Source organism: Eptatretus burgeri, chromosome 7 (genome assembly GCF_056783735.1).
Source record: "Eptatretus burgeri isolate ZD-2024b chromosome 7, Ebu_testis_v1, whole genome shotgun sequence".
Classification (NCBI taxonomy): Eukaryota; Metazoa; Chordata; class Myxini; order Myxiniformes; family Myxinidae; genus Eptatretus; species Eptatretus burgeri.
Window position 1 is genome coordinate 36,831,618 of NC_140967.1, and position 27,952 is coordinate 36,859,569.

At 45.0% G+C, this 27,952-nt stretch overlaps 2 protein-coding genes across 3 annotated transcripts in view; one reads left to right on the top strand and one right to left on the bottom strand.

The window, feature by feature from the left end:
* Nucleotides 1–27,952, bottom strand: part of LOC147023050 (uncharacterized) — a 102,765-nt gene that overhangs the window by 14,075 nt on the left and 60,738 nt on the right. For both annotated transcript variants that reach the window (XM_085888054.1, XM_085888053.1), the window contains exons 11-13: nucleotides 17,237–17,346; nucleotides 5,158–5,327; nucleotides 57–175 (exon numbers count right to left, since the gene is read on the bottom strand). In XM_085888054.1, coding sequence (XP_085744180.1) covers nucleotides 57–175; nucleotides 5,158–5,327; nucleotides 17,237–17,346 — 399 coding nt within the window. The remainder of the gene's footprint in view (nucleotides 1–56; nucleotides 176–5,157; nucleotides 5,328–17,236; nucleotides 17,347–27,952) is intronic.
* LOC147023051 (uncharacterized) lies at nucleotides 14,638–20,110 on the top strand. The gene is made up of 2 exons (XM_085888055.1): nucleotides 14,638–15,504; nucleotides 19,184–20,110. Exons 1-2 carry the CDS (start codon nucleotides 15,323–15,325, stop codon nucleotides 19,986–19,988), a joined length of 987 nt encoding a protein of 328 aa, XP_085744181.1. The 5' UTR covers nucleotides 14,638–15,322; the 3' UTR covers nucleotides 19,989–20,110.

Consider the following 27,952-nt stretch of genomic DNA (forward strand, 5'->3'; position numbering starts at 1 on the left):
AATGTCCACTTCGAGCTGATGTTCAACAACATAGATGAGATGATGACAATGCATACCCGTCACTTAGTTCCCAGGGTTGAGATGTCCGTTTGAATGAGTGACCACCAGAGCAGCCACCTGCCGCCACTTTAGAGTGCCTGCCCATCTTGGGGGCTAGGGATCCGCAGGAGAACATCTGGAAATGGCGAGCATTTCTCCGTCAATGTAAAACACTTGCTAACACATGTATTCAAATTACCTCGTTTTTGGCAGTTTTGTCAAAATATAGTTCAGCCTTCGAAAGATATGAAACAGTCGCACCCGGCAACAAGGAACATGAACATTTGGTAAACAATCCTGAGTGAATGACACATTAGCACTGCATACTGTACAACAAAGCAAAACGATAGAATGAAATCCATCAAATCACAGCATGCAGAAAATAAATAAGAAAAACACAATGAAGGAAAGAGGATAAAAAAAGTAGAGGTTGGGGAGAACTGAAAGAAATAAAAAGTGGAGAGAGAGTCCACAAAGACCGAGTGTTGGAAATAATAGGCAACAACAAAGTGTGGAAGATGGACTTGCATACGACTATGGGACGTGCTGTAGGTGGGAAATCACTGGAGAAGGTGATTTGTGTTCTCTACCCGAGGTAATCGATTAAATTCTCACAATGATCAGTTGGATGTATTTAACACTTTTATGGTCCCCCCCCCCCGCCCCCTACAAACGTTGCACCCTTGTGAGTAAATCTGCCTTAAAGTTGGGATTGATTTGGGTTGGGGAAAATAATATGAGGTTGTGAGTTTGGTTGACACATTTTAAAGTCGTGTAAAACAGTTCAATGTGCATGTATCACTGTGAACCGCATACATTGATGTCCATTATTATCAGTCCACAACTTTTTGAAATACCACGCTGGACTGAATATCGTTTTTGGCCTGATCGAATACTCAATGGTGAAGAATCTCTTCAAAAAATTATTGGATCCGAATCTTCAAAATCATATCAATTCGGCCTCGTCACACAACCAACCTTGTCCACCAAGTTTTGTCTGAATCTGTCAATAACTTTTTGAGATATTGTGCTCGCAGACGGACAAGACAGACAGACAGGGGTGAAAACATAACCTCCGTTCACCTTTGGTGGTGGAAATAATAAGAAAAAGTAATCCATATCCTCTGGCTCTGTTTTGGAATCACTGTGGTCGCTTTCATTTTCAAAGGTCACTCTCTCCACTACGCTTGCACAGTTCAGTGCGTGGAATACCATTTTGTACCCTTGTGCACTTTTTACCTCCACCACCGAAGGTGAACGAGGTTGTTTTCACCCCTTTCTGTTTGTCTGTGTACAGGATATCTCAAAAAGTTGTGGACGGATCTAGATGAAATTTGGTGGGCAGGTTGGGTGTGTGACCATGATGAATCGATTCAATTTTCGTGAAGATCCGGATCCGGATACGAGAATTATTTAATTTTTGAAATGATTCTTCACTATTGTGAGATATGGCTAAAAACGATATAAAGCATGATATTTCAAAAATGTATTGGGCCCGATATGTTCTCGTGGATAAGACATTACATGGTGGAGGTATGCGCTCTACCGAGTGTCCTGGTTTCTTTTGTATACATAGTCCAATAGGGGAGGGGAGTGGGGGGTGTCGAGGTACGGCAAGAGGAGAGGTTGCAAGATTAGAAAGGAGGTGATGTTAGACAGAGAGGCCATCGACCTGTCTGCGATTGTAAAGTGATAGGCCCGGAGACTCAACTTCATCGTGGGGGACTCCAATAATTTTGATGGCATCAAGTTGAGAAATGGGTGAGGCAGGGGAGCCAGCCTAGAGGGGAATGCAGGACTGCAATGCAGTCCTCCAACAAGCTGTGGATGAAGGTCTTTGTTGGTGGGAAGGAATTCAGGTATGGCAAGGAAGGACTTTATACGACGGAGGATGCCCAGTCGGTGTCTGACTTTCGAGGCCAACTTTGAAATGTGGTTTGCCCAAGAAAAATCATGGCTGAAAGTGAGATCCAGGAGTTTCAATGACTGAACTTCCTCAAAAGGATTGTGAAGAAGGTACATCGGAGGGGACACACACACACACACACACACACACACACACACACACACACACACACACACACACACACACACACACACACACACACACACACACACACACACACACACACACACGAAGAGAGATGTACAGAGATACTTGTCAGGATTGAAAGAAATATTCCAAGGTTTGGGTTAACTCCAAAAGAGTTAACCCGCTGCACCCTCACCAACTTGTACCATCAACAACCAACTCGTACCTTTGACAACCTGCACCATTCCAAACTCCTACCTTCTTAGTGGGAATGGTCGATGATTGACGTTGGTTTTTGTTCCACGTGCGGCATGTTTGTTAACCAGTCTCACATCAGGCAAAACTGACACAAATCCAAAGCTGCCCTTGTCACACTCCACTTTTCTGTCAGACCGTTCCCTTATATCTTGTCAATCTTGAGAACAGAACATTGTTGGCCATCAAACTTGACAAACATAATTAGGAGCGTTGTGTGTACAGGAGCTCTCTAGCCTTGGGCAGGGTGTTTGGGGAGATCTTTGGAACAGCTTACATGATCATAATCAAATTTAGCACATATAATGGGGGGTAATGGGGAGTAAAATAGGGGGTAGTAATTTTAGGGTGGGTGGAGTGTAGGGGAGGGGGATTGTGGATTCTCTATATTGGGGTCTGTCTATTCACGTCACCCCTAGAAGCCACAGTACTACCAAATGTGGATTGCATAATGGGATCCCAAGGGGGATTTATGGCGAAAAAATGTCTGTCTGTCTGTCTCTCTCTGTATTTATCGATTTTGGACTCGCGGGGGTGGTGGGGGGGGGGAGGAGTGTAATCAATTTGCCCCTCGTGATTCAGCAGTTTGATGAAATGATAGATTGGAAGTACTGATTAAAAAAAATTAATGAAGAGAGAAGAGGATGTGAACAAAAACAAGAGGTAAAAAAACAAACCAAAAAAAGTGGTCACAAGGTCATGATTTCAAGCTTCATGCAGTGGTCTCCAATATTTCACTTCCTTCAGAAGGCCTGTAGACCTGGTGTTGGCTTAACAGTTAAGGTGCTTGGCTTAAGATCCTCGGGTCTTGAGTTCAAGCCCCTGTCGGTCCGTTGAATTAACACCAGGTCGGATCGACTCAGCCTGTCATCCTTCCAAGGTCGGCAAAATGAGTACCAGCGTGCTGGTAACAGGCATTGCATCAGCAGCACAGCTGCACCCTCAGAAAATAATGCAGCCAAGCAAGCCACAGGTGGCAAACAAATGAATAAATAAAGCAAGCCTGTCCAACATAGGGCGGTGGGTGGGAGGGGAAGCTGTGGGAAAGAAAAGGGATGGGGTCAGAAAGGGGGAGAGAGTCACGGGGGAGCGGGCGGACGAGAGAGCTGCGGGTAGGTGTCAGGCAGGTGAGAGAGAGAGAGAGCTGTGGGGCGAGTGGATCGTCAGGCCGGCGAGAGAGCTGTGGGTGGGAGTTGGGCAGACAAGAGAGCTGTGGGGGGGATCGTCGGGCCGGCGAGAGAGCCGAGTGGATCTGGACGTGAGAGCCGTAGGGGAAAAATCAGGCAAATGAGGCAGCCACGGGTGGAGTGGGGGGGGGGGGCGAGAGAATCACAGAGGTCGGGCAGGGGAGAGAGCCGCAAATGGGGGTCAGGCAGCTGAGGGATCCACAGGTGTGGGGGAAATCAGGTGGGCAAGAGAGCTGCAGGTTTTGGGGGGGGTGGGTGGGCTAGCAAGAGAACCAGGTGGGTTGGAACTAGAGAGCCATGGGGGGAGCGGGCGAGCTAAAGAGCTTCAAGAGGAACAGGCATGCAAGGGAGGAATTGAGGGGGGGAGTATGGGTCAGGCGGGAGAGAGAGCCGCAGGGGCGGGCGAAGGGGAGAGAGATCCGTGGGGGCGGGCAAAGGGGAGAGAGAGAGCCGCGGGGGCGGGCAAAGGGGAGAGAGAGCCGCGGGAGGGGGCGGAGGGGAGAGAGCGTCGCGGGGGCGGGCGAAGGGGAGAGAGAGCCGCGGGGGCGGGCGAAGGGGAGAGAGGGCCGCGGGGGCGGGCGAAGGGGAGAGAGAGCCGCGGGGCGGGCGAAGGGGAGAGAGAGCCGCGGGGGCGGGCGAAGGGGAGAGAGAGCCGCGGGGCGGGCGAAGGGGAGAGAGAGCCGCGGGGCGGGCGAAGGGGAGAGAGAGCCGCGGGGGCGGGCGAAGGGGAGAGAGAGCCGCGGGGCGGGCAAAGGGGAGAGAGCAGCGGGGGCGAGCGAAGGGGAGAGAGCAGCGGGGCGGGCGAAGGGGAGAGAGCAGCGGGGCGGGCGAAAGAGAGAGCAGTGGGTCGGATGAAGGAGAGAGCAGCGGGGGTGGGCGAAGAGGAGAGAGCAGCGGGGGCGGGCGAAGAGGAGAGAGCCGCGGGGGCGGGCGAAGGGGAGCGAGCCGCGGGGGCGGGCGAAGGGGAGCGAGCCGCGGGGGCGGGCGAAGGGGAGAGAGCAGCGGGTCGGGCGAAGGGGAGCGAGCCGTGGGGGCAGGCAAAGGGGAGAGAGCAGCGGAGGTGAGAGCCGTGGGGGTGGCAGATGAGCCACTCTGGGTAAGCAAGGAGAGAGCCATCGGTATGGACAGGGGAGAAAGCAACATGGAAAGGGTAACAAAGATGTCATAAGGGGGTATGGAAGGGGTTTCTGCTGGATACTATATTTATTACCACCTTCTTCATACTTTTCCCACTGTTGCAGCACATGTTCACAAACCAAGTGACCAGTCAAACAGTGGGCTCTGAAATGCCCATAAGAAAAATACTGCTTTTTTTAACTAGCAAATACCAAACGTCGCTTTGCTAATGGGAATACCAAGAGAAGGGAAGTGAGGAGGGGGAGGGAGAGAGGGAGGGGAGAGAGTTTAATATTGTCCTCATAATTCATGTTAATGTACACCGATATCAAATAATGTTTTTGTCATGTCTGTGATTTATGCACAAGCTCCACGATGAGCCTAAATTAAATGAATACAAAACGTTAAAATAAAATAAAAAAAAACACATGAAATCATAAAATCAGGATGAACTTGACCCACTCTTGCATAGAATTTAAAAGATAGGCAAGTTGCATGTTCAAAACGTGTGTAACAATCAGAAGACACCTGCTGGTCTGTGTGCAGCTCTGGATCGTTGTCTCGGAGTCGCTTCACTGATCCAAAGACAGCTGGACCCTTATCAAGGCTGTTGTACCTCTCAGTGTTAGCCTCTTGATCATCCACATGACTAAGTCCTTCCTGGAGAGTGACCAAAAGTTGTCCTAGTATATCTTGTCCTGAACAAAATGCAAACACCTCACCGGTTGTGCTCGTATTTCCATAAATGTTATATACTCGTACATGCCCGTAAAAAAATAAATAAATAAATAAATATTCAACCGCGAGCAACAAACAACAACCACACAGGCCGTTTCTTCGCTCTCGAGTGCCCGGACATGCGTGACCCGGAAGTTCGCATATTATTCGCAGTTACGATTATACGCAATTTAGTTTTAATACCCAATTATGCAATTAGCGCCAACGTATTTTACCTTTTCGCAATGTCGTGGCAAGGAAAAACAAAAAGAGAAGAGAAGAGAGAGAAAGAAAATTTACTTCCTGGTTCGGAGCATACCAGCACTCTGATGTTACCGAAATTTATGCACCGTGTAATATGAAAACGATCATAACTTGGGGCATTGTGTTTATCTATAAATGCGCATAAGAAATCGAGAAATTATTACAATACACGAAGTCATCACTCTCCGGAAGTCCGTACGTTGTAACCCGTAATGGCGAACGCGGCTGAGCTTCCCTTCCCCATCGGCCACGCCCACGCAACGTGTCTTGTCATTGGTTTGGTAAATAAATGGCCATAACTTGGGAAGCACTCGTCCGATTAATATCAAACCTTGAAAAGGCACATCCTCAGATCCCAGCAATATACCTGGCAAGTTTCAATTAGATCGGACCAGCGGTTGTCGAGAAACAGTGGTCACACACACGCACACGCGCGCGCGCGCACACGCACGCACGCACGCACGCACGCACGCACACACACACACACACACACACACACACACACACACACACACACACACAGCTGGAATTATAGATAGATTAGACCGACGTTTGTTGATAAAAGGCAGAAAAATGTATCCATTAATAATTTTGATCGAAATTTGTCTTAATAAATGTTCATTACAAACATCTCTGATCACACATTTCCTCATGTAAAGCATGTACTTAACGTTAAATTAGCAGCAAGTGAAACTAACAAAGAGGTTGGAATGGTGAATATAAAATGTCTGTTAAACAAAAACATCAAGCAGGCCATTGAAGAAAAGGAAGGATTTGATGTCCACTGCGAAAATGGATTCCATGACCTTGTGGGGGAAAAATTTATATTAATGTATTTTAAATTGCAACAAATGGAGTTTCAGAAATGTAACTTTTATGCTGCAAATTGAATTGGCTGTCATTTCTGGCCAAAAGACTTTTGCCCTAAATGATAAGAAATGTGTTGTTCTGGAGCAGAGTGACCGAGCTGATAAATGAACCTTTGCTTAGAAAATGTACTCTGGGTTTTTGAAAAATTAGGCTTTTTGTCTAAAGGACACGTCTACAGTCTGGGTGAATATCCCCCAACCTCTCTCTCATGGAAGTATAAAATGTTTTGAAAGACACATTTTCTTAGTACGAGCACGTGAGGAACTATAGTTTCTCAGTGGCTCGTACTCCTTGGAACTGACCAAGTACCAAGTTAGAATAAAACTCTCTGATGTAATGTAGAAGTGAATTGAATCGGGTTGGTCTAACTGTTAACTAAAATAAGAATAAATGAAATAGAACCAAATAATATTGCAATCAAATGGGGATTCTTAAGTTCATTGTACAAGGGTGAGAAGTGTATGGTGTATAATTAGGAAATAAATTGTTTCACAAGGAAGGACTTGTGTGGACATCAGTTTTATCAGTGTCGATAGGGTTTTTTGTAGGGTTTTATAATCAAATCGGACAAACGTTAAACTCTGTCTGAAGTCAAATAGGATTCCACAATCGGCCAGTTAGAATCCTTCAGGAGGACAACGATCACAACAAGGTGGGTTTAAAAAATCCACATCAACCTCACTGATGATTTGAAGCAAGCTAATAGGTTTGTTGTTAAAATGATCGATTTTTGAACCATGCCTATGCAAGGCAGTGATGTTGGCCAACTTCCAAGCAAATGGGCGATGACCTCGTGCAAATGATCGGGTGAACAGAGCATAAGGAGGATGTGCAAGAGCAGCAGAGCAGGTTTTCGTCCACATGCACTGATGCTGTCTGAGCCAGTTGCAGAATTAGAGAACAGGGTTGCCAAGAACCTCTCCACCTTCTCAGGTGAAAAAGACCGAATCCAGTAGCAGTTGGGTGCAACTGGGTTGGGTGGATACAGAGAGCGAGGGGTTGGAGACACAAGATTTGGAAGCCAACACAGAATTGAGGCACAAGGCTTTCCAACAAGCACAGTCGGCTGTGGTGTCATTTCAAGTGAGGGAAGGGATGAAGGGGGAGCAGACTCCAGCTACAGATTTAACAAGGTGTCACCAGGTTTTTTGAGGAAGGAGATAAATTTGAAAGTTCAGTCTTGAGGTTGGACAGATGTTATTTTCTGGCTCTCTGAATAGTGCACATACTTGTTGCAGGCTTTGTGGAGTGATCTAATGTTGCTTTCGGTCAGATTTGCCTTTCAATAAAAGAAGGCAAGTTGTTTCAAGGCAACTGCCACACCACCAGATTAGATCTGTGACTTGCTACAGGTATCATGTAAACCTGTACTAACCTGTTCCATGGTCGGGTTGTCGACGACTAAACCGTCTCCCCCACCAGGTTTTTTTGGTGAGGAGGGTGTTTGAATATGGACACCCAGCAGGATTAAAAACAAAACCTGTGAAAGGGCGGAGGAGCTCCTTGTGAGCCAACAGCCATCCATATCTAGTGCCCAACTGTGTCTGCAGACGTCCTCCTACAGTTGGGTTACTTCTTATTAGGAGGGTGGTGGCAGGATTTGCACTCCGGCCACCGTAAAACCCTTCATTCTGCAAGACACAAAAACGCAAAGAAATCGGAAAACCCACTCCGTGGGAGTACCTCCTGTGCAGCTTCCCTTCACAGGGCAGCTCACCGGATGACGGGATTGGGGCAAAGCCTTTGGGACCCCCAATCTTTGATGACAGGAGGGAAACCACGGGGTAACATTCCCAGGTCAGATTGTGGAAGAGTGTGTCAGAGGGGTGCTGAGGTGTTGTCCACCAGACGGCGGTCTCCTTGGCTTAACCTGAGGCGGTCCCTTCGGGTGGGTGCCTGGAATGTCCTATCCCGAAGAGAGGATGATCACCTGTCTCTGTTATCATCTGAGCCCAAGCGTTTGGACATCGGTATTGCAGCACTCTCTGAGGTTCGGAGACCGGATTGTGGTGAGATCATGGTGAGTGGTTACACCTACTATTGGTCTGGTCGCTCTGATGGTTACCATACCCAAGGAGTTGCTGTAGCTGTTTCCAATAAGCTGACTCCAATGATAATTGAGGTAACACCGGTCAACGAGCGTATGATGAGATTAAGGATTCGTCACTCCTTAGGTGTCATTTTCCTGGTCTCTGTTTATGCCCCGACCGAGGCGAGTGATCTCACCGTGAAGGATGCATTCTACGCCATGCTCGAGTCTGTGGTTGGTCAGAGCCCCAGACGAGATACACTTCTAGTCTTGGGGGATTTCAATGCATCCACTGGAACTGATAGGGATGCTTATGAGACGTGTGTTGGTCCCCATGGGTCAGGAACTATGAACCAGAATAGCACTAAGTTCCGTGACTTTGCAAGAAGTCATGGACTTAGGGTGGCCGGTTCATGGTTTCACACCCACAAGCTCATCGCTGGACTTGGTATTCCAACACTGGCGGTGTGGCAAAGGAGAGTGACCATGCGCTTGTTGATGGTCACTGGTGGATGATCCAGAACTGCAGGGTCCACCAGACTCAGTTCCTCAATGCTGACAACCGGCTTGTTGTAGCAACTCTGAAGTTGCACCTTAAATCCAGGAGAATGGTACCATCCCAGCCTAGGCTGGATGTTGGCAAGCTCAAGGATGAGAGGGTAGCTGAGGAGTTTGCGAACAGGCTGAGTGGAGATTTGAAGAGTCTGGGTGCTGTGGGAGGTCCTGAAGAGTTGTGGAGTGCCTTCAAGACCACCGTACTTGATGTTGCCGGTGGATGTCTAGGAAGTCACCAAAGGGTAAAGAAGAATTTTGTCTCTCAAGGGACACTGGATACCATTGAACAGAGTCACAGGGCCAGGCTGAATGGAAGAGCTGCGCTGTTCAGGGAGCTGAGGCGTAAAACTGTACGTGCGCTCGGGGTGGACAAGGAGGCCTATGTGCGAGGAATCTGTGAGGGGGTAGAGCATCACCTGTGGTCAAGGGATTCTCGTCCTGCTTACAGGGGAATTTGCACATTGTGTTCATCCAAGCCCATCCCTTGGTGTACTGCAGTTAGAGCAGAGGGTGGTAGACACTTGACAGAGGAGTCCGAAGTGAAGGCCCGCTGGGCCGGTTACTTTGAGCGGTTGTACCAGGCTGATCCCCCAGCTGTCGAGTTGGACATCAGGGGTGTTACAATCCCTGTTGCTGACCCTCCAATCAACTGTGGTCCACCATCACTTGTGGAAACACAGGCTGTGGTGAACCGGTTGAAATGAGGTAAAGCTCCAGAGATCTGTGGCATCCATGCTGAACTTCTCAAGGCTGGTGGAAATGCTGCACTCATGTCGTTGCATACAGTTCTGTGCTCTGCTTGGAACACAGGCATTATCCCAACTGACTGGAAGAGGGGCCTTGTTGTCCCTCTCTGGAAATGGAAGGGTGATCGCCAAGACTGCAACAACTACCAAGGGGTGACGTTGCTCTCAGTGCCGGGCAAGGTCTTTGCTCGGATAATTCTTGATTGGGTTCGTTTGTGCACCAGCGTCCAGAGCAGTCAGGCTTTACACCAAAGAGGTCAATGATTGACCGTATCCTTGCTCTTCGGGTCCTCACCGAACGCAGACGAGAGTTTCGGCAGGGGCTGCTTGCAGCCTTTGTTGATCTCTGTAAAGCGTTTTATTCGGTGAATCGGGATGCCCTCTGGAGGATTCTTGGTCTTCGTGAGGTGTCACCAAAACTAATTGATCTGATGTCTGAACTCTACTCTGGTACTGAGAGTGCTGTGAAGTGTGGTGGTTCCATCTCTGACTTATTTCCAGTTGTGACTGGAATTTGTCAGTGGTGTGTACTGGCCCCCACACTTTTCAGCACTTGTATGGACTGGATTCCAGGGAGGATGTCAGAGAGATCAAGCTGCGGTGCATCGTTTGGGAATGTCAAGATCTCTGACCTTGATTTCGCAGATGATAATCATCTTTTTGGGGGCCTTCGAGGTGCTGAATGAGGAGCCAGAGCCGCTGGGATTACGGGTTTCCTGGGTCAAAACTAAGATCCAGGCTTTCATTGACATCTTGGATGCTGCTGTCCTGTCTGCGCCTGTTTGTGGTGAGGATTTTGAGGTCGTGGAGAGATTCACTTACCTTGGCAGTGATTTTCATGTCTCTGCTAGCTGTGAGTCAGAGGTCAATAGACATCTGGGTCGGGCCTGGGGAGTCATGGATTCACTGGATAATGGGGTGTGGTGCTGTCGGTACCTGTGCGGGAGGACGAAAGTCCGAGTCTTCACGTCCTTGGTGCTGCCAGTCTTGCTCTATGAATGCGAGCCTTGGACTCTGACCAAGGATCTGAGACGGAGACTTAATTCCTTTGGTACCAGGTCTCTTCAGAGAATCCTTGGCTATCGCTGGTCGGACTTTGTATCCAACGAGCAGTTGTTGAGAGAGACTCAAATGAGATTTGTTACCTGCATCGTCTGTATCAGCTGCGGCTGTATGGACATGTGGCTCGTTTTCCTAACGCTGATCCTGCTCACAAGATTCTCTCAGCGAGGGAGTCTCGTGAGTGGAGGAGGCCAATGGGCCGACCACATGCCTCGTGGTTGCAGCAGGTTGATCGGCATCTCAAGGAGATGGGGATGGGCCAGGCATCTGCCTGGAGGATGGCCAGACTGAGGCCCCTGGAGTACCGGCGGAAAGTGGACGCAGCGACGCGCTGCTCTGGCGCATGCTCCCATACCTGACCTGACCTGGCCACACCACAGGATTTAGTAAACCATGGGTGGGAGGAAGAGTATGATAACTGAAGATGAGATTGTTTCTGTGAAGAATTCCCAGGTGGAGTTGATATTGGGGCAGTAGATATAGAAGACCAAAACTGAAGTGAGTTTGCAGCTTGTTGGCCCTGCCAGTCAGCCTGGGTGAACTGCCAGACTCACTGGTGTTAAGGCAGCTCTCTGCAAATAACTCGAGACGTTGACTCTCACAAGCACACGATGATAACGTTACGGATTTGCCGGTCTGGGTCATGAGGGGCTTCTCCGACCCACTTCCCGACCTTTGACCCTGAAACCAATGAGCTGCATATAACTCCGCGGCACGGCGGGTTATGAAGCAACCACGGATGCCACCTGAGACGATCAATTTAGGTGGGGTCCTCGTGTCCAATTCCCGTGTTACCTTCCCGACAAATTAATCTCCTCAGGAAGGTAACGGTGTCCTCAATTCCCCATGACAGTCAATCAAGAACGGCTGAGCGATATCGTAAGTGGGACGTTGGTGAATGACTAAACATAGCGAAACAGCGGAGCACAACTCCCATCCACCATTTACACACGATAATCTAACAAATACAAAAAAAGACGATCGGGCATTTTGGAACATCGATAATGAACTAGCGTGGATCGGCTCACTACGCTCGCCTCCCCACACGTCGTTGCAGAGATCGACATCATATATTTGCTGTGTTGGCATGATTCACACCAACCATAATACAAACATTTTTCGACAAATTTATTTGTAATATTGGAGATATTATATTTACTTGAAAATTAATTTGTGATATAAGAAGGTCCAAGTGGTCAAAATGGTCAAGGGGCTAAGCCGTCTAATCTGTCTGAAGGGTATCAGGGGTCTAAATGGTGTTATGGTCGAAGGGGTCTGAAGGATCTCTGAGTTATTTTGGGTCTTCAGGGTCTTTTGGGTCTTCGGGGGTCTTTTGAGACTTTTGGGTCTTCAGGGTCTTCATGATATTTTGTGTCTCCTTCGTATTTAAGGGTCTTCAGAGGTTTAAGCAGTCTCAGCAGTGTGAAGGGTCAGAAGATACATTCCAATCGTCCGTAAATAATAGACATATAGTCACACAGATGGACGGAGGGATGGAAGAAAGGACTGATTCACATATCGAAAGATTAGCAAAGGACACATATTTACAAGCAAAACAGTTCACATGAGAGAAGACCTTATGCCGAGCAGACAAGCCCCTATATTCGTCATCTTACCACAAATCTACACAGATAGGTGCCTCAGTCATTCTGGGAGGAAAGAAGGTTGAGTAGACAGACAGAGGAACGATGTCGGTGGGGTGTGGTGTCAACCCCGGCCTCACCCATACATGAGCCAGACGGCTCGCATAATAACGAACAGGGTGAATGGTGTGGGTGATTGAAAAATGCAGGAGGGGGTGCGGTGCATGTGGGTGCATATGATGCGAGCTCTGGAAATAACTGTTATGGATTCAGTTGCTACTCCACAACAGGGCGAGTCAATGAGGTGTGTGTGTGTGTGTGTGTGTGTGTGTGTGTGTGTGTGTGTGTGTGTGTGTGTGTGTGTGTGTGTGTGTGTGTGCGCGCGCGCTGTAAGGTGCAAAGGTGTAGGATGCATGTGTAAGGCATATAGGGAGATAACTTTTTTGGGTTGTTACGTCCTGATCTGTTCAGTGTGCCACTCACGGCCAAAAATATTGGCACCCTTGCACTTTTTTCAAATAACTCACAATTTTCTTTAAAAATAAGTTGAAATTGACGAAACTATTTTGTTTCCACAATTCTTTATTTCACTGTTAATATTACAGAACCTTTGTTTTTGATTCAGAACTTATTGTATCCTTTTAAATCAGAAAATAAAAAGAAATGACAAAGTTATTGACACCCCAGACTTAATATTTGTTGGCACAGCCTTTGGACAAAATAACTACAGTCAAGCACTTCCTTTAGCCATCAATGAGCTTCCTCCACCTCTCCACTGGCAGTTTTCCCCACTCTTCTTGTGAAAACTGCTCCAGTTCTCCCAGATTTAAAGGGTGCCTTCTCCCAACTGCTGTTTTCAGATCTCCCCACGGGTGTTCAATGGGATTTAGATCTGGACTCGGTGCTGGCCACTTCAGAACGGTCCAGCGTTTTGTGTTGAACCATTCTTGGGTGCTTTTTGAAGTGTGTTTGGAGTCATTGTCCTGCTGCAAGACCCATGAGCTTCTACAGAGACCCAGCTTTCTGACACTGGGTTGAACATTGCGCTCCAAAATTCCTTGGGAATCTCCTGATTTCACATATGTGGATACCGAAAGATTTATTAATTTCAACAAATTTCTGGAAGAAATGGTGCATTATTTGAAAAAAGTGCAAGGGTGCCAATACTTTTTGGCCATGACAGGAGCTCTTCCACGAGCCTCGGCGATGTATACACAAAAACCCAACTCCCTGGAGCATGTGAGTCGCTCACCTGCAAAGGTGAAGTATCTCAGACCATCAGTTTGGATTTAGACCCAGTCATTCCATCTTGGACATGCTGTTTCTGCACTCCAAACAATGGATGGAGGCCCTCAATCTCATGCATTAGATCAGGACCATGTCTATGGACACATTTCAAACATTTGATAGTTTCGCACCACAACTCTCTATCCAAACTCGATGACGATGGCATCCAAAGCCACCTGCTCTCAAGGCTTGCTGACGACTCCACCCTCTACCAGAGCATCTCTCATCCATCAGAAAAGCAGGCAGCAGCCTCTTCCCTCCAAACAGACCTTAATAGAATCAGGATCTGGGCCAACACTTGAAATAGGTCTTTCAACTCTCACAAATCTCACATTTACTGTCTCTCCAAAAGGAATATCGAGTGAATACTCCCATCTACTTCCTAAACAAACATCTTGGAAAAAGTTCAATCACTCAAAGTTTTGGGACTCACCATCAGCCAGGAGCTTTCTTTGGCAAACCACATATCCAAGTTGGCCTCCAACACCAGCCTCTGACTAGGCATCCTCTGTCAGTGCCAAGCCTTTCCTTGGCAAATCTGAACTTTTATGAACTAACAAGGCTTTTGTCTGCAGCTTGATGGAGTACTCTCAATCAAGTTGCAGATGAAAGCCTTGTAAGTTGATAAAAGTTCAGAATTGCTCCCCCTTTGGTCTGGTGCCCCAGCCTCACACCTTCCATTTGTTGATGCCATGGAAACCAAGGCCCTCAAAATCATTAGAATCTCCTGCGATGCAGCTGAATCTCTGGGCGTGTTACTCTCGCATAACAGACAGGTCAATGATCTCCATCTTCTACAGCCTCTTTTCGGGTCACACACCCGATACAGTCTTGTCCAACGCCATCCCTCCCCCAGATTTCTCCAGGCCACAAGCAGTCTACCAACAAATCACTTCTGGTTGAAACTCCTAACCAACTTTCACATTCTCATCAATTGCATTCTTCCCTCCACAGCTTCAAGACAGCATGCTGTTCACCACAACCTGAAGTCTCAGGCATGAGATCAGGACCATCCAAAACATGATCTTTTCTATCCCCATTAAACAACCCACCACCCCCCCCCCCCAAAAAAAAAAACATTGCAATTTTTGCTTCCTGAGAGTTTGCTCCTGTATCCCAGCTTGTCCACCCCTGCATCTCCTCCTTTTTTTTTTATTCCTGTCATTTTTACCCGCATCATTTGTTTGTCCGTGTCCATCCTAATATTGTCCCTCGATCCCTCAGGTCCGGATCCAGATCCGGCCAATCATTGGGATACAAAATGTGAACTTTTCCACCTGATGGAGGTATGCACTCTCCCGCGTACCGTTCTAGTTGTAAATTGTCCCTCCAAAGTTTACACTCAAATTAAATTTAGCATTTCAACAGTGGGACTGTATAATGCTTCCACCAGATGGCTTGAGGTCTCTCCCGCTCTCAATTTTTTGACAGCTAAGTGGAGCTAAAAATGCCTCCAAGATTGCCTGATTTTGATCGTCATGGCCAAAAGAATGATTTTTCAATTAATCACTCCATGGGTGACCGCAGTGGCATGCTTATCATTCTGTTCTTGTCGCTTAATGCCATGAGAGGAGCCCCATATGTTTGTATTTTTTGACATTTCCAGCCATTTTCCACTTCACCTTTTCCACCTTCAATCTTCTATTCTCCCAATGACCTTACCCTGTGTTGCAGTTCAGCTTCTTTATCAGAAAGATTATGGTCTATTCTGGTTTCCATTTCAACACCATTTTGAATACATTTTCTGCTGCAACTACCCAAGGTGAGAACTTTTCTGACATTTCAGCGTTTATCTCTTCAAAATGTCGTCCCATCAAATGTGGACTTCAACATCTGCTATTTTCAGCTCCAATTCCTCCTCCTGCGCCGTTAACCTCAAAGTAATTTGTGCTGACAGTCCCCATTTTACCATTCAAATCAAGTTTTATTTCTGCCATATTTGCATTATGTGTCGGCCTACCCACAAGTCCTGCAATATTTATACTCCGAGCATCCGTGTCAGCACTTTGGCATCCGTTCTATCTTCCATCAGCATTATGAGCATTCATTTATTCATTTAAACTCGCATTCATAGCATTTATATCAGACATCATCTGCAGAAGTTGTCGCAGAATCAACAACTCCCTCATTCCATTCCATTGGGACCACACTCTGTGCAGAGCGTTGGTGCTGCCTCAGCAGTCTCCTTGGCTATTGGGTACAATCCTGTACGGGTCACCACTGCGGCACAGGATATCAGCAAGCTGGCACTCATTTTGCCTACCTCGGAAGGATGACAGGCAGAGTCAACCCCACCTGGTATTAATTCAACAGCTGAGTGGGATTTGAGCTCAGGATCCTCGGATCCCAAGCCCACCACCCTAACCATTAAGACAACTCCCTCAGCATCACCCAAAAGATGATAAACACTCTCCCATTCCACAACTTCCTCTTCATTGTTACACACAGTGAATGTGGCAGAGTCCATCAGTCTATCTTCATGTTATCCAAAATGAATGAAACCAAGAAAAGCAGGGGGAAAAAAAATAAAGAAAAGAACTGTCTTGAGGGGGAGCAGTGGAGCAGTCTATCAGAAGTCACCAATAGAGGGCACTATCCTCACTCCTGATACGAGTCGTCACCTGCTCCACCTGCTCAGGAGAAGCGAGAAACAACACAGGACACCCATGGGGAAAAAAATGTTTTTATAGTCAACCAGTTATTAAATGATTAGCCAAATGGAGTGTTTTTGTTGGGTTTTTTTCACCACACTTAATTTATTTTAACTTGTGATATTTTAATTGCCAATGTCATCAAACTTAGATTTCTTGGTCTCATTTTGTTCAATTTTGTTTCCAATTAGCGATCGGAATCTTTTTTTAATCTGAGCCATTGACATGTAGGTTTTGAATTATTGCCTGCTCCAATTTACCTCACTCTTCACGAACAGTTTACGCCACCATCCCGTGGAGAGAATAATTTTAGTCACAGCTGACAGTGTGCTAGATTGAATATGTGAAAATCATCTCATGAACTTGTGAAACAATGCAAAAATGTAAACATTTATCCAAATGCAAAAAAGTCAACAACAACAACAAGAACAACAACAAAAAAACAGTCAACTAAATATCCTTGTTTTCCGCTTGTTGGATGACCAATTGAGGCCAATGAATGATCCACTTGTGACCGAATCCAGGCCAATGAAAGAAGCACTCATTGCCACATTGGGGCCATTGAAGTCTGTCATACATCGTAATGAAACATTAACAAGATACTGATAATAGATACAAGAAGATACAATGATTGGAGATCATCCAAGTTCGTTTTTACAGGAGGAAATTCACCTTACATAATCATTAAATCTAATTTTTCCTGAATTTGTTTTTTCATGAGCAAGATGAATTTTAATTTCACGTTTTTTTTAATTTTGTGAACACCAGCAGAACCCCTGCAAAGGTGTCCATGTCCAAAGGCAGAAACCACACGCCAAATCGTCGGGCTGTTTGTGCGCTTACCAAATCCTCGTACGAGGTTAGCCAAGGTGGCAGCAGCACCTTGTCGGACAGTTGGAATGGGGTCTTCCAGGTTCCCAAGGCAAAGTTTAAGCAGGTTTTCCATGTGAACTCTGTGTACAAAAAAAAAAAATTCAGTGATGAAAATTATTTGTCTTTGTGTTAGTGTGATGTACCTTAGTCATCAAATCTGTCAAAGCTTACTACAATGTGTAACATTACTTTTGTTAATCCTTAGAACACACATACCAATGACAATTTTAAAAAATAAATTCTGGGACTTAAAAATCGAACCCCCTAACTTGATGAGGCAGCAACGCACAGGTCGAGTCCCATAACAGCAAATGATGCACGACCTGTTAGCAACAAGCATCATCTGCCACATGTAGGCAGTGTCTCTGCCCTACTGATCACCAATTAGGAGGTACGGTTGCAGTGATGAAGGATAAATTAAACAAAAGGAGCAGCTCTGATCCTAAATGTGACATGGTGCTGACGCCTAACACACAAATTATGCCATCACATCACCTCCAAACTAAGTCGTCCATGAGCCAGGTGGCCGATTTTGAGGTTTTGGTATCAAGCGACTGAATAAACGCCGTTGTGATTTTTGGGTAGCCTGATGTCTCAAGTATTCAAATAAGTTGAACGGACCTTTCAGTTCAGTAGCTTAATACCCCTACGGCGGCCATTTTTAAAGATGGCCGCCATATTTTTTGAAATCCATATAAGCTCGTTTAGAGTACAATAAGTCAAGTTTGGGTAGACAGACTTGTGAGGGCTCATTTTGTTTGTTAGAACCTGCTGAATTTTATATGTGGATTGTTTAGTTTTCTGCGTTTCTGAGCTCAGCATTGAACTTTGTATGTGAAAATTGTGACTATTTTGTCACATTTCATCAAAATATGCAGAGAACTTCCCTCACTACATCGTTAAAACTATTGTTCTGGTGATAATTTTACTTTGGTTGAGTCGAGATGGTTCTTCTGAATCTATAGAATGTGTAGTTTAACCCATGAGAGGCCATTATCCCACTGAAAATGGATATATTTTGGAAATTAATTTCCATGTATTGACTGAATTTGGGGTAGGAGTAGTCGCAGTTCATAATGAAGTCCACTCCCCATGTATCAAAAGTTTACTCAGATTGGTATTTTACTTCAAAATATCTACTTTTAACAAGGTTTGCACATTTTTCTAAACTTGCTTTAACCCTTTAAGACCGAAAATATCCCGCAAATACGTTTTTTTTTTTAATAGCCTGTGAATAAGTAATTGCACGCGTACTCCGAGTCAGGAAATGGCAAAGAATAATCCCACAGGTATAAAAGTAGTCATCAGTTAGTCACAAGAAGAACCATGGATTTCCTATTCTCTGTTTTGAAAATTCAGAGTTCTTTCTGGGACCCCGCTGTAGTTCTTAATTCACCGTGCTGTCACCATGTGGAAACGCAGCAAAACAAATTGTTTGACATAACTGTACATTTCCTTCACTGGGATAAGGGAGAAGATTCTCATTGATTTTCATTTATCTATCTGTTATGTTCATTACATGATCCCAAAGTTTTTCACAAGTTAGTATCATCTTTTACTCCCCATCAACCCCCCATCCATTACCGTATAGAGGCCTAGAGAAGTGCACACTCACAATGTATCAGTGGTCCGATAGAAGTACACAACATGATATACATACATACATACATGGTGCTGCTGTTGTAGATGCAAATGCCTAGAGCCTGGGGTAAGGGGGAGCACAGTGCCATCACTCACTTGCCTATGATCCCATTCTTCATTAAAAACTGCAAAGGGAAAATCCCTTTTTCAGATGTTTGCAATTTGGGGTTTTCAATCCGGCTGGTGTACCATTTTCGAAGTTAAAAAGGAAGGGATTAACCAACTACTGTGGAATACATTGTGGCCTATAATTCAGTTGACGTTCTATCTTTTCAGGTCCCATTTTGAGAATTTCAAAGAGAAGACAGAGCCATACGTCATGACCGATTCTGAGGAAGACTGCAGGAAAACGAAGCGCCCAAGAGTCGAAAAAGCCAAATGTGCAATATGTGAGGAAGAATGTTATGTGGATGAACTTGTTAAACTTAAAGACATTGCGTCTTGGCAAAGACTCTATGAAATTGCTAAGATAAGACATATTGAACCTATTTTGAGGAATGCTGATGCCAATCCTCCATCCGCACCGGATATCCGTTATCATAAGAAATGCAGAGACAGACTAACGCATGTTAAAAATCTGAGAAAAATTCAGGGTGATCTAGGTAACTTGAGTAGTGAGCCTAGTTCTGTTCAGCGGAGGTCTTCACGCCAGTCCACAGATGCTGCGGACAAATCACGTGTCTATCCAGAAGTATGCATCTTCTGCGAGAAAAAGACAAAGTACATTAAAGGTTCTCGCACAAGGGAACCGCTCATTCAGTCCTCAGAATTAAGGGCTGATGAAACGGTACGTGATGCCGCTATTAGGAGATGTGATGAGAGGATCATTGCCCTCACATCCCGTGACATTGTTGCTGCTGAAAGGCACTACCATGCCACCTGCTATAGGCGTTGCACAGTAAACTCAAAACGAGACCAATCAACGGCACCAAAGACCGGATCGCCATGTGCAGCGGGCGACGATGACGACGCCAACGCTGTGGGAGTCGCACTGGAGAAGTTATATTCGTATGTGCGTTGTAACATATTGTTCAATCCTCGCCTGGTTTCCCTGGTAGAAATCACAGAAAAATTGGAATAGTTTTTCATTGAACAGGGTGTTGAAATTAGAGTGTCCACAAAAAATAATTTACGCAGAAATCTTGAGGCTGAATTCGGTGACACCTTGTACTTTTTTGAAACAGATCACAGAGTGTTTCTTAAGGCCCGGTCACACCTTGACGTTTTAGCCAACGTATGCCGATTTTTGAATTTTTTTTCTAAAACGCTGGCACACGTTGAATACGTTATGGGTAAGTTTTGATAACATTGAGAGCACGCTGAAAAACACTGCCATACGTCGTTGTACGTTGGCTTTAAACGTTGTACTTTTTGGTTGTCCTCAAATTTTTTCATGCTTGAAATTTCACGACGTATGCCGGCGTATGACTCACACGTTCCGCTACGCTGGCCACAAGTTGTATGCACGGTCTGCGATTGTTGACAGACGTCGACACATGCTACTTGTAAGTTAATCATAAGTTGAGACACGCTGAGCTAATGTTAAACGTACCCGAAACTTATTTCTAACCTATGATTAACGTGTTGTTGGCACGTTACGCGATCGTTGCCACACATCGACAGACGTTACTTTTAAGTTACTCATAGGCTGAAAGACGTCGGTATAATGGATCGTCCTTGCGTCAGCGTCCACGGCCACGACACTTATTTGCAGCATTCTTCAAACTTTTCTTCGGCATGACGAGGATGTTCACACTTCGATGTCTAGCTTGGCTATGATTCCAATTGTCCATCGGCAGCGTCTATTTAAAATAGTCGAGTTTGAGCGTTTTAACACGTACAGAAGAAACGCTTCAAATTTCCAAACCCCAGCGTCAAAAAACAAAGGCGAGTGACAGCAATTTAAATCGTTCATTGTAAACAATGAAAATAGCTGAGTGGTGCCGTTTAAAAGTCGTTGAGTGTAAAAAAATCGAATTGTTGAGCGCAAGTGTCTACTTTCAATAGTGGAGATGCAGCCATTTAAATCGTTGAGTGGCAGCCTATGAATAGCAAACTCTACGTCACCGGCAAAGATAAACTGCCGCACGATATGGATAAGTTAGGCTATCGTTGGGCATAGTTTGTGAACGCCAGCTTCACAATAATTATTCGTTGGTATATCGTATCTATAAGTAATCAAAGCGCTGTATGCACATTATTAGTTCATTGTGCATTTGTCCAACCCGTTATGAATAGACCTAAATCGTAAAAACAAGCCATAGCTCATTGTTGAAAAAGCCCCATAAAAATTAGCCGCGAAGAACTTCGAACAATGGTGAAAAGATGTCTCCTACCCGTGGACACGCGGACGCAAGGACGATCGATCATAACCCACACCCTCCCCCTCACACTCACACTCACCTACTACTTCCAACATGAACAAACTACTACTAATACTAATACTGCTACTGATACTGTTACTGTTACTGCTGATATGGACATCGACTCAAAAAGGACTCGAAAACACTGTTGGGTTCCCCTTTTATGAGCAGAATTTTTATATACCAATTCCCAAAACCGCTGGGAACACGTCTTTATATGGCAGTTGTAAGCTAGAAACACGTTAATTTATTTATTTTTGTCGACCGGAAGACGTCATTGGAATACGTCTACATACGTCGATGTGTGTTGCGACTACGTAAAGAATTGGTTCAAAGCACGTCAAACACAAGTTAGAAATAAGTTTCGCATAAAAAAATACATTACCGTGACGTGTTTCGACTTATGAGTAGCTTATAAGTAGCCTTTGTGGACGTGTGTAAGCGTCCACATATGGTGTGTAAAACTTATCCCCATCGCATGCGGAACGTGTGTCATACGCCGAGTACGTCGTAAAATTTTGAACATATTTAAAATTTCTTGACGTACTCTACTTACTACGACGTATGATAGCGTACTTTAGCGTTCTACTCACGTATACCAAACTTACTCATACCGTATTTGACATGCCCCAACGTTTTAGACACATTTTTATTAGGTCGGCATACGCTGGCAAGATCGCCAAGGTGTGACCGCGATGTTGACACTTCCATTTCTACGGCAGTTATGATTCGAATCGTTGTGCGTCAGCCTTTTAATAGGCTACGTCACGACATCGTCAGCGATGCGTGCAACGCGCTATGCCTAAGTTAGACTATCGTTGGGCATCGGTTGTGTAGGCCGACAACAGGTTCAGCATTCGTTGATATAAGTTATCTATAACACAACGAAACGTTCTGTGTCCATTACCAATGCGTTATACATAAGACCAAGTCGCTATGAATACGTCCGAATCTTTAAAAAAAAACATCAAAAGTTCAACGTAAGCCAGCGTTTTACATAAATTTTAATACGTTGCCATCGCTGGCTAAAACGTCAAGGTGTGACCGGGCCTTTAGACCACATAACCTTAAAACCGATGACATTGCATCTGAAGTTATCCGTTTAGAAAAGCGAATTCAGCTGTACAACCAAGGACAAGACTGTGTCCAGTTGATTGAAAATGTTGCAATCATACTCAGGTATAGCATCAAGGGTAGCATACAAGAACAAATGTGGCCTCCGCACCCCGAAGAACTGGACAAATCATACATTGAGTTGCCAGAGTGTCATGACATTTTTGAAGGTGCTCCTGGGGGGTACACAGCGCGACGCATCTGACCGAATCTCTAGGCTGTCATGGTCATTTGCACAAGATATCCTGAATGCTGTGACAAATGCGCAGGTTGTCACACCTAAGCATGTCCTGTTAGCTTATGTTGTGAAAGCATTGACAGGTAATGTGGAAGGCATCAGGACCCTCAATAGGCTTGGTCACTGTTGTTCCTTTACCCGACTCGAAGAAATTGACACAGCATTATGCGTCGAGAAAGTTAGTCGAGGTGATGGTGGCATTCCCAAAGGAATTCATCCTGGTGTCCCAACTGTTTTAGCCTTTAACAACATTGACAGGAGGGAAGAGACACTGAGCGGAGAAGGAACAACACATCGTATTAACGGTATTGTGATGCAGCCTGTGTCTTTAACCTGTGCTCCACAGAGGCAAGATGAGCCAATCGTTTTTAAGCAGGAGAATAGAAGAACAATTGAGACAGTTGGTGACTGTCTGCCATTGTATGTAGCAGGCCAGAGAATGGTTCCACCCCCACTAAACACGCCAACTTTGTCAATGCCATTCATAGATGCATCCACAAGTGCTCACCAGCGAAATTACATTTGGCTTCTTGTGTGGATGGCATGATATTCACAACCAGATCATACCATCATGGACTGGATTCAATATCCAGACAAGGGACAATGTTTCAGTATCCAAGGACACCGTTGGTTACCTGCCAACAATCAATGCCCCACCTTCAGATCTTTCTACTGTGCAAGAGATTCTGTGCAAATCAGTGTCCATTTGCCAGTCATTAGAACTTGACAAAATATGTGTGGTAATGGACCAAGCTTTGTATGCCAAAGCTACAGAGATAGCTTGGAAACACCAGTTGAAATTCGAACGCATTGTCTTGATGATGGGAAATTTTCATGTCATCTGCAATTTACTGGGCATAATTGGAAAGCTGTTTGGATCTGCTGGACTGCGTGATCTAGCGGTTGAATCGGGGATAATAGCAGAAGGGTCAATTGAGAAAGTCTTATTGGGTCAGCAATACAACCGAGCTGTGCGTCTTCATAAAATCGTTTATGAAGGGATGATGCGACAGGTTTGGTCAGGGTTTTTAGAGTGGTTAGACAACAGCCACCATGATGATCTTCACACGCTTGATGAAACCTTTCGATGTGTGGCTGATCTCCATGAAAATATGTGCTCTGTTACACTTGAATCACTTGAGCAAGACATGTCTTGCCAAAGGATACTTCATCTTTTTGAGGTATACTTAGGGGTTCTGTGCAATGATAGAGGTCCTGTTTCCGCATTCTGGATGACGTACATTGATCTGGTGGAAATATTACCTGGTCTGATCAGAGCCGATGGTGAAGGCGATTGGTATCTTCACCGAGCATGGATTCGGAAGATGATTCCATGGTGTTTTGCAATGGAAAAAACCAATTACTCGCGCTATCTTCCAGTTCACTACGGTCAGATGATGATGCTCAATTCTGATTGCCCTGATCTTCACCAACATTTTCTCAATGGGGGGTTTTCTGTTCAGCGCAGCAGTGGAAACCCATTCGGGAAAATTGCTGAAGACCAAACCCTTGAGGAAACTGTAAATAAAGACACACAAACTTCAGGTGGAACCAGAGGGTTTAGCATGAAGCATGGGACCGTGTCTCGGTACTACCTCACTGCAGAGCCTATTTCAGAAGCCTTACGTCAACTCAGGGAACTAATTTTCATCCAAAGTTCCTCAGGACATCAGGATCTGCAGAGATCTCGCATGAGTAAAGATCAAGCGGATGTAAAGGCTGTGCAGGAAATGCTAGAGAGTAACTGGATGAATCCATTTGACGAGGGATATTCCGATCTCGTGAGCATTTCTACTGGGCTCATCGCTCCAGCCGATGTCTGCAAGGACTTGCTCAGTGCACAGGAGAAGGGGGAGGAGGCGTTTATGCGGTTTACTTTGAAATTGGAAAGTGGAGAAGGTTTCTATGAACCTATAAAGAGACTGAAGCTGAAAACATTTGCTGACCTACAGAAAGTAACAACTGTGAAAACACGAGACAAAGAGGTAGTCCTGAAAGCAGACAACCGGCTCTTTGGTAAAATGATCCTTATTTCTGAAAACAGAAAGCTGGATATGAGAGATGTTCTTTCGTATCCTCTAGGACAAAAACCATGGTCATTGGCTAATGGGGATGGCACATTAAAAAAGACCGACAAAGTTAGACTTGGGAATCATATTGAGAAAGAGGCAGCGAAGGTTGACCCACCATCAGATCGAACAGCCACGATAATTGATGGCATGGGTTTAGTTCAGAAAATGAATGGGGACAATCACACATTTGCTGAAATGTCACAGAGGATCTTGAACTATGTACTCAACGAGGGGAAGGGAAGCAGCAGAATTGATGTTGTGTTTGATACTTACAAGGATAGTTCGATTAAAAAATGCAAAGCGGATGAACCGAGGCTCTGCTGAAGGCATAGTCTTCAAAGAGATCCGGGCGGGCCACAGGATAAAAAATTGGAAAAGGTTGTTGTCAAGTGGGGAGAGTAAGAATAATTTCATCGAATACTTGTCAAGTAGTTTGAAGGATCCATCATGCCAAAACAAACTCTTAGACACATAACTTTTCGTCACATCAGGCGAAAAATGTGTAAGTGACCGGGTAGAGGAGGTTTCCGAACTTGAGTGTAGTCAGAAAGAAGCTGATACTAGACTGATTCTGCACTGCAGACATGCTGCTTCTTCTTTTTCGAAAGTGATGGTTATATCAGAAGACACTGATGTCCTAGTGCTCCTTCTTGGATTTCATCTTGAATTGGGAACAAGGATACTGCTGAGACGAGGAAAAAAGAACAAAATTCGCATTATTGATATCAACCGCCTCGGAACAATTCTTGGGAAGGATGTGTGTAATGCTCTGATCGGAGTGCATGCCTGGACGGGTTGCGATGTAGTCAGTGCATTTGCAGGACAAGGAAAAGTAAGGTCGTTGAACAATATTCGGAAAGATGAAAGCTGTCGGAGAGTGTTCTCTGACATTGGTAAAGACTGGGAGCTCAGTGATGAAACATTTGCTCTTGTTCAGGCATACACATGCAAAATGTATTCATCGAATACAGAGATCAAAGAAGTCAATGCACTCAGATATGAACTGTTCAGATCCAAACGGGGTGAAGTGACAACAGGACAATTGCCACCTTGTCGGGATGCGTTGTATCAGCACACTAGAAGGGCTAATTATCAGGCTTCCATATGGAGAAGAAGTCTGGAGAACAAGCCGGATGTTCCAAAGCCAACTGATGGACATGGTTGGACCGTCACTGAAGGGGATGTAGCAATTCAATGGCTTACCATCCGACCTGCACCAGATGTTGTCCTGCCTTTGTTGTCTTGTGATTGCTCCCGAGCGTGCAAGAAAGGCACATGTTCATGCATAGACAATGGTGTATTGTGCACACCGGCTTACAAGTTAAAGTAGTGTGCTAATTGGAAAGAGGATGAGGATGAAGATGATTTCACACAAGACGTAGATGACAGCGACGATGATGGTGATCAGTGATTTCAGAAGACTCTGTTTATTGCCACAGGCCTTCCTGAAGCATTATAACCATCTTTCTAGAGTCAAGATAGATGCTAACTTCACACTAAAGTGGACTTTTGGTCAAGCTTTCAATTAATGGGTCGTTATAAGTATTTTCAAGAATGTTTCACGAAAACTCGGCCAAAATACCTCATTTGTCGGATATATTTGTAATTTTTTTTTTACAGAAAATGACTTGTAGAAACCACTTTTATTACACATGAGAGGAATTTGTATGTAACTTCGAGCAAAATGATCCCAAATAAAAGGTTTTAATCCATTCCAATGATGAGTTATTACATTTTAGTTATCTTTCCCAGTTTCGGCGGAGGGAATGGTGGCCATCTTTGAAAATGGACGCCGTAGTGGTATTAAGCTACTGAAATGAAATGTCCGCTTGAGATTTTCTGACATCTGAGATGTCAAGCTACCCAAAAAAATCACAACGGCGTTTATTCAGTCGCTTGATACCCACTTTTCACCTGGCTCATGGACTAAAGATGATGTCGGTGTGACACTCAGATCTTTGAAGGATGAGATTTATGGTCACAAATAAATGAAAGCAGAACCATCAATCCAGATTTCACCCGTGTTACAGGTTCATCAGAATGACATACTGCCAAATAGTATATTTGTGACTATGCCAAGTTGGTCAATAATAAAAATAAGGGCAATGTCTGGTAGAACCAGGGAACCACTGGTAAGCATGGATGACCCACTAAATATGTAAATTAGCCGAAGGTTTGAACAAACCTGTGAAAGCACCATGCAGAGATGATTCTGACCAAATTACATTTAAATCGGGTGAATACTATGACAAGTCAAAAGTAGCGATTGTAGAATTATAATGACCTTGGACCTTTAAATTTACTGATTTAATGGGCAATTTCTTGATATAATTTGAGAGCATCAGGAAGCCTTCGTTCTGAGAAGCTCTCCAGTTTGGTGAAAATAGGAATATTCATTTCAGCATCATGGGTGATGAATGTTGTGGTCAAGTTTCATCGAAATTGTCTGTTGTTTCAGAGAAGAAAGCAAATACTATTTTGGGGGGCAACCCCTGTTGAACCCCTTAGGGCCTGTTTTTTTGTTTGTTTGTTTTTAATGCCATGAGCAAACTTTGGTACATACACGGTGATGAACGTTGTGGAAAAGTTTAATTGAAATCGTATGGGTAGTTTCAGAGAAGTTGCAATTATTTGTGGACGGACGGCACGCCATCCCTTAAGCTCTCCAGAACTACATTCCATGTGAGTTAAAAAGAGAGCTCTTTCAACTCCACCCCATCACATATTTAGGACAAAATAACTTGTGAGCACAAAGACAGACACACACGCAAACTCGTGCATACACGTGTACACGACATTCCTTCATGCAACTCATATGTGCCAGAATTAATCCGACACTGAAACAACTAGAAAGGCACTTGGTAGTGCGCATACCTCCGCCCCATAATGCTTGATCCACAAGAACATATCAGGCTCAATACATTTTTCAAATATCATGCTATATATTGTTTTTGGCCCTATCTCTCAAGTGTGAAGAATCACTTAAAAAAATTAAAGAATTCTTCTATCCAGATCCGGATTCAGATCTTCACCAAAATTGAATCAATTCTTCCTTGTCACACATCCAACCTGTCCACCAAGTTTCGTCCGAATCCGTCCACAACTTTGAGATATCGTGCTGTATATCATTTTTGGCCCTATCCCTCAATGGTGAAGAATCACTTTAAAAATTCTAGTAGCCGGATCCGGATCCGGATCTTCACCAAAATCTAATCAGTTTGTCCTTGTCACACACCGAACCTTCCCACCAGAGTTCATC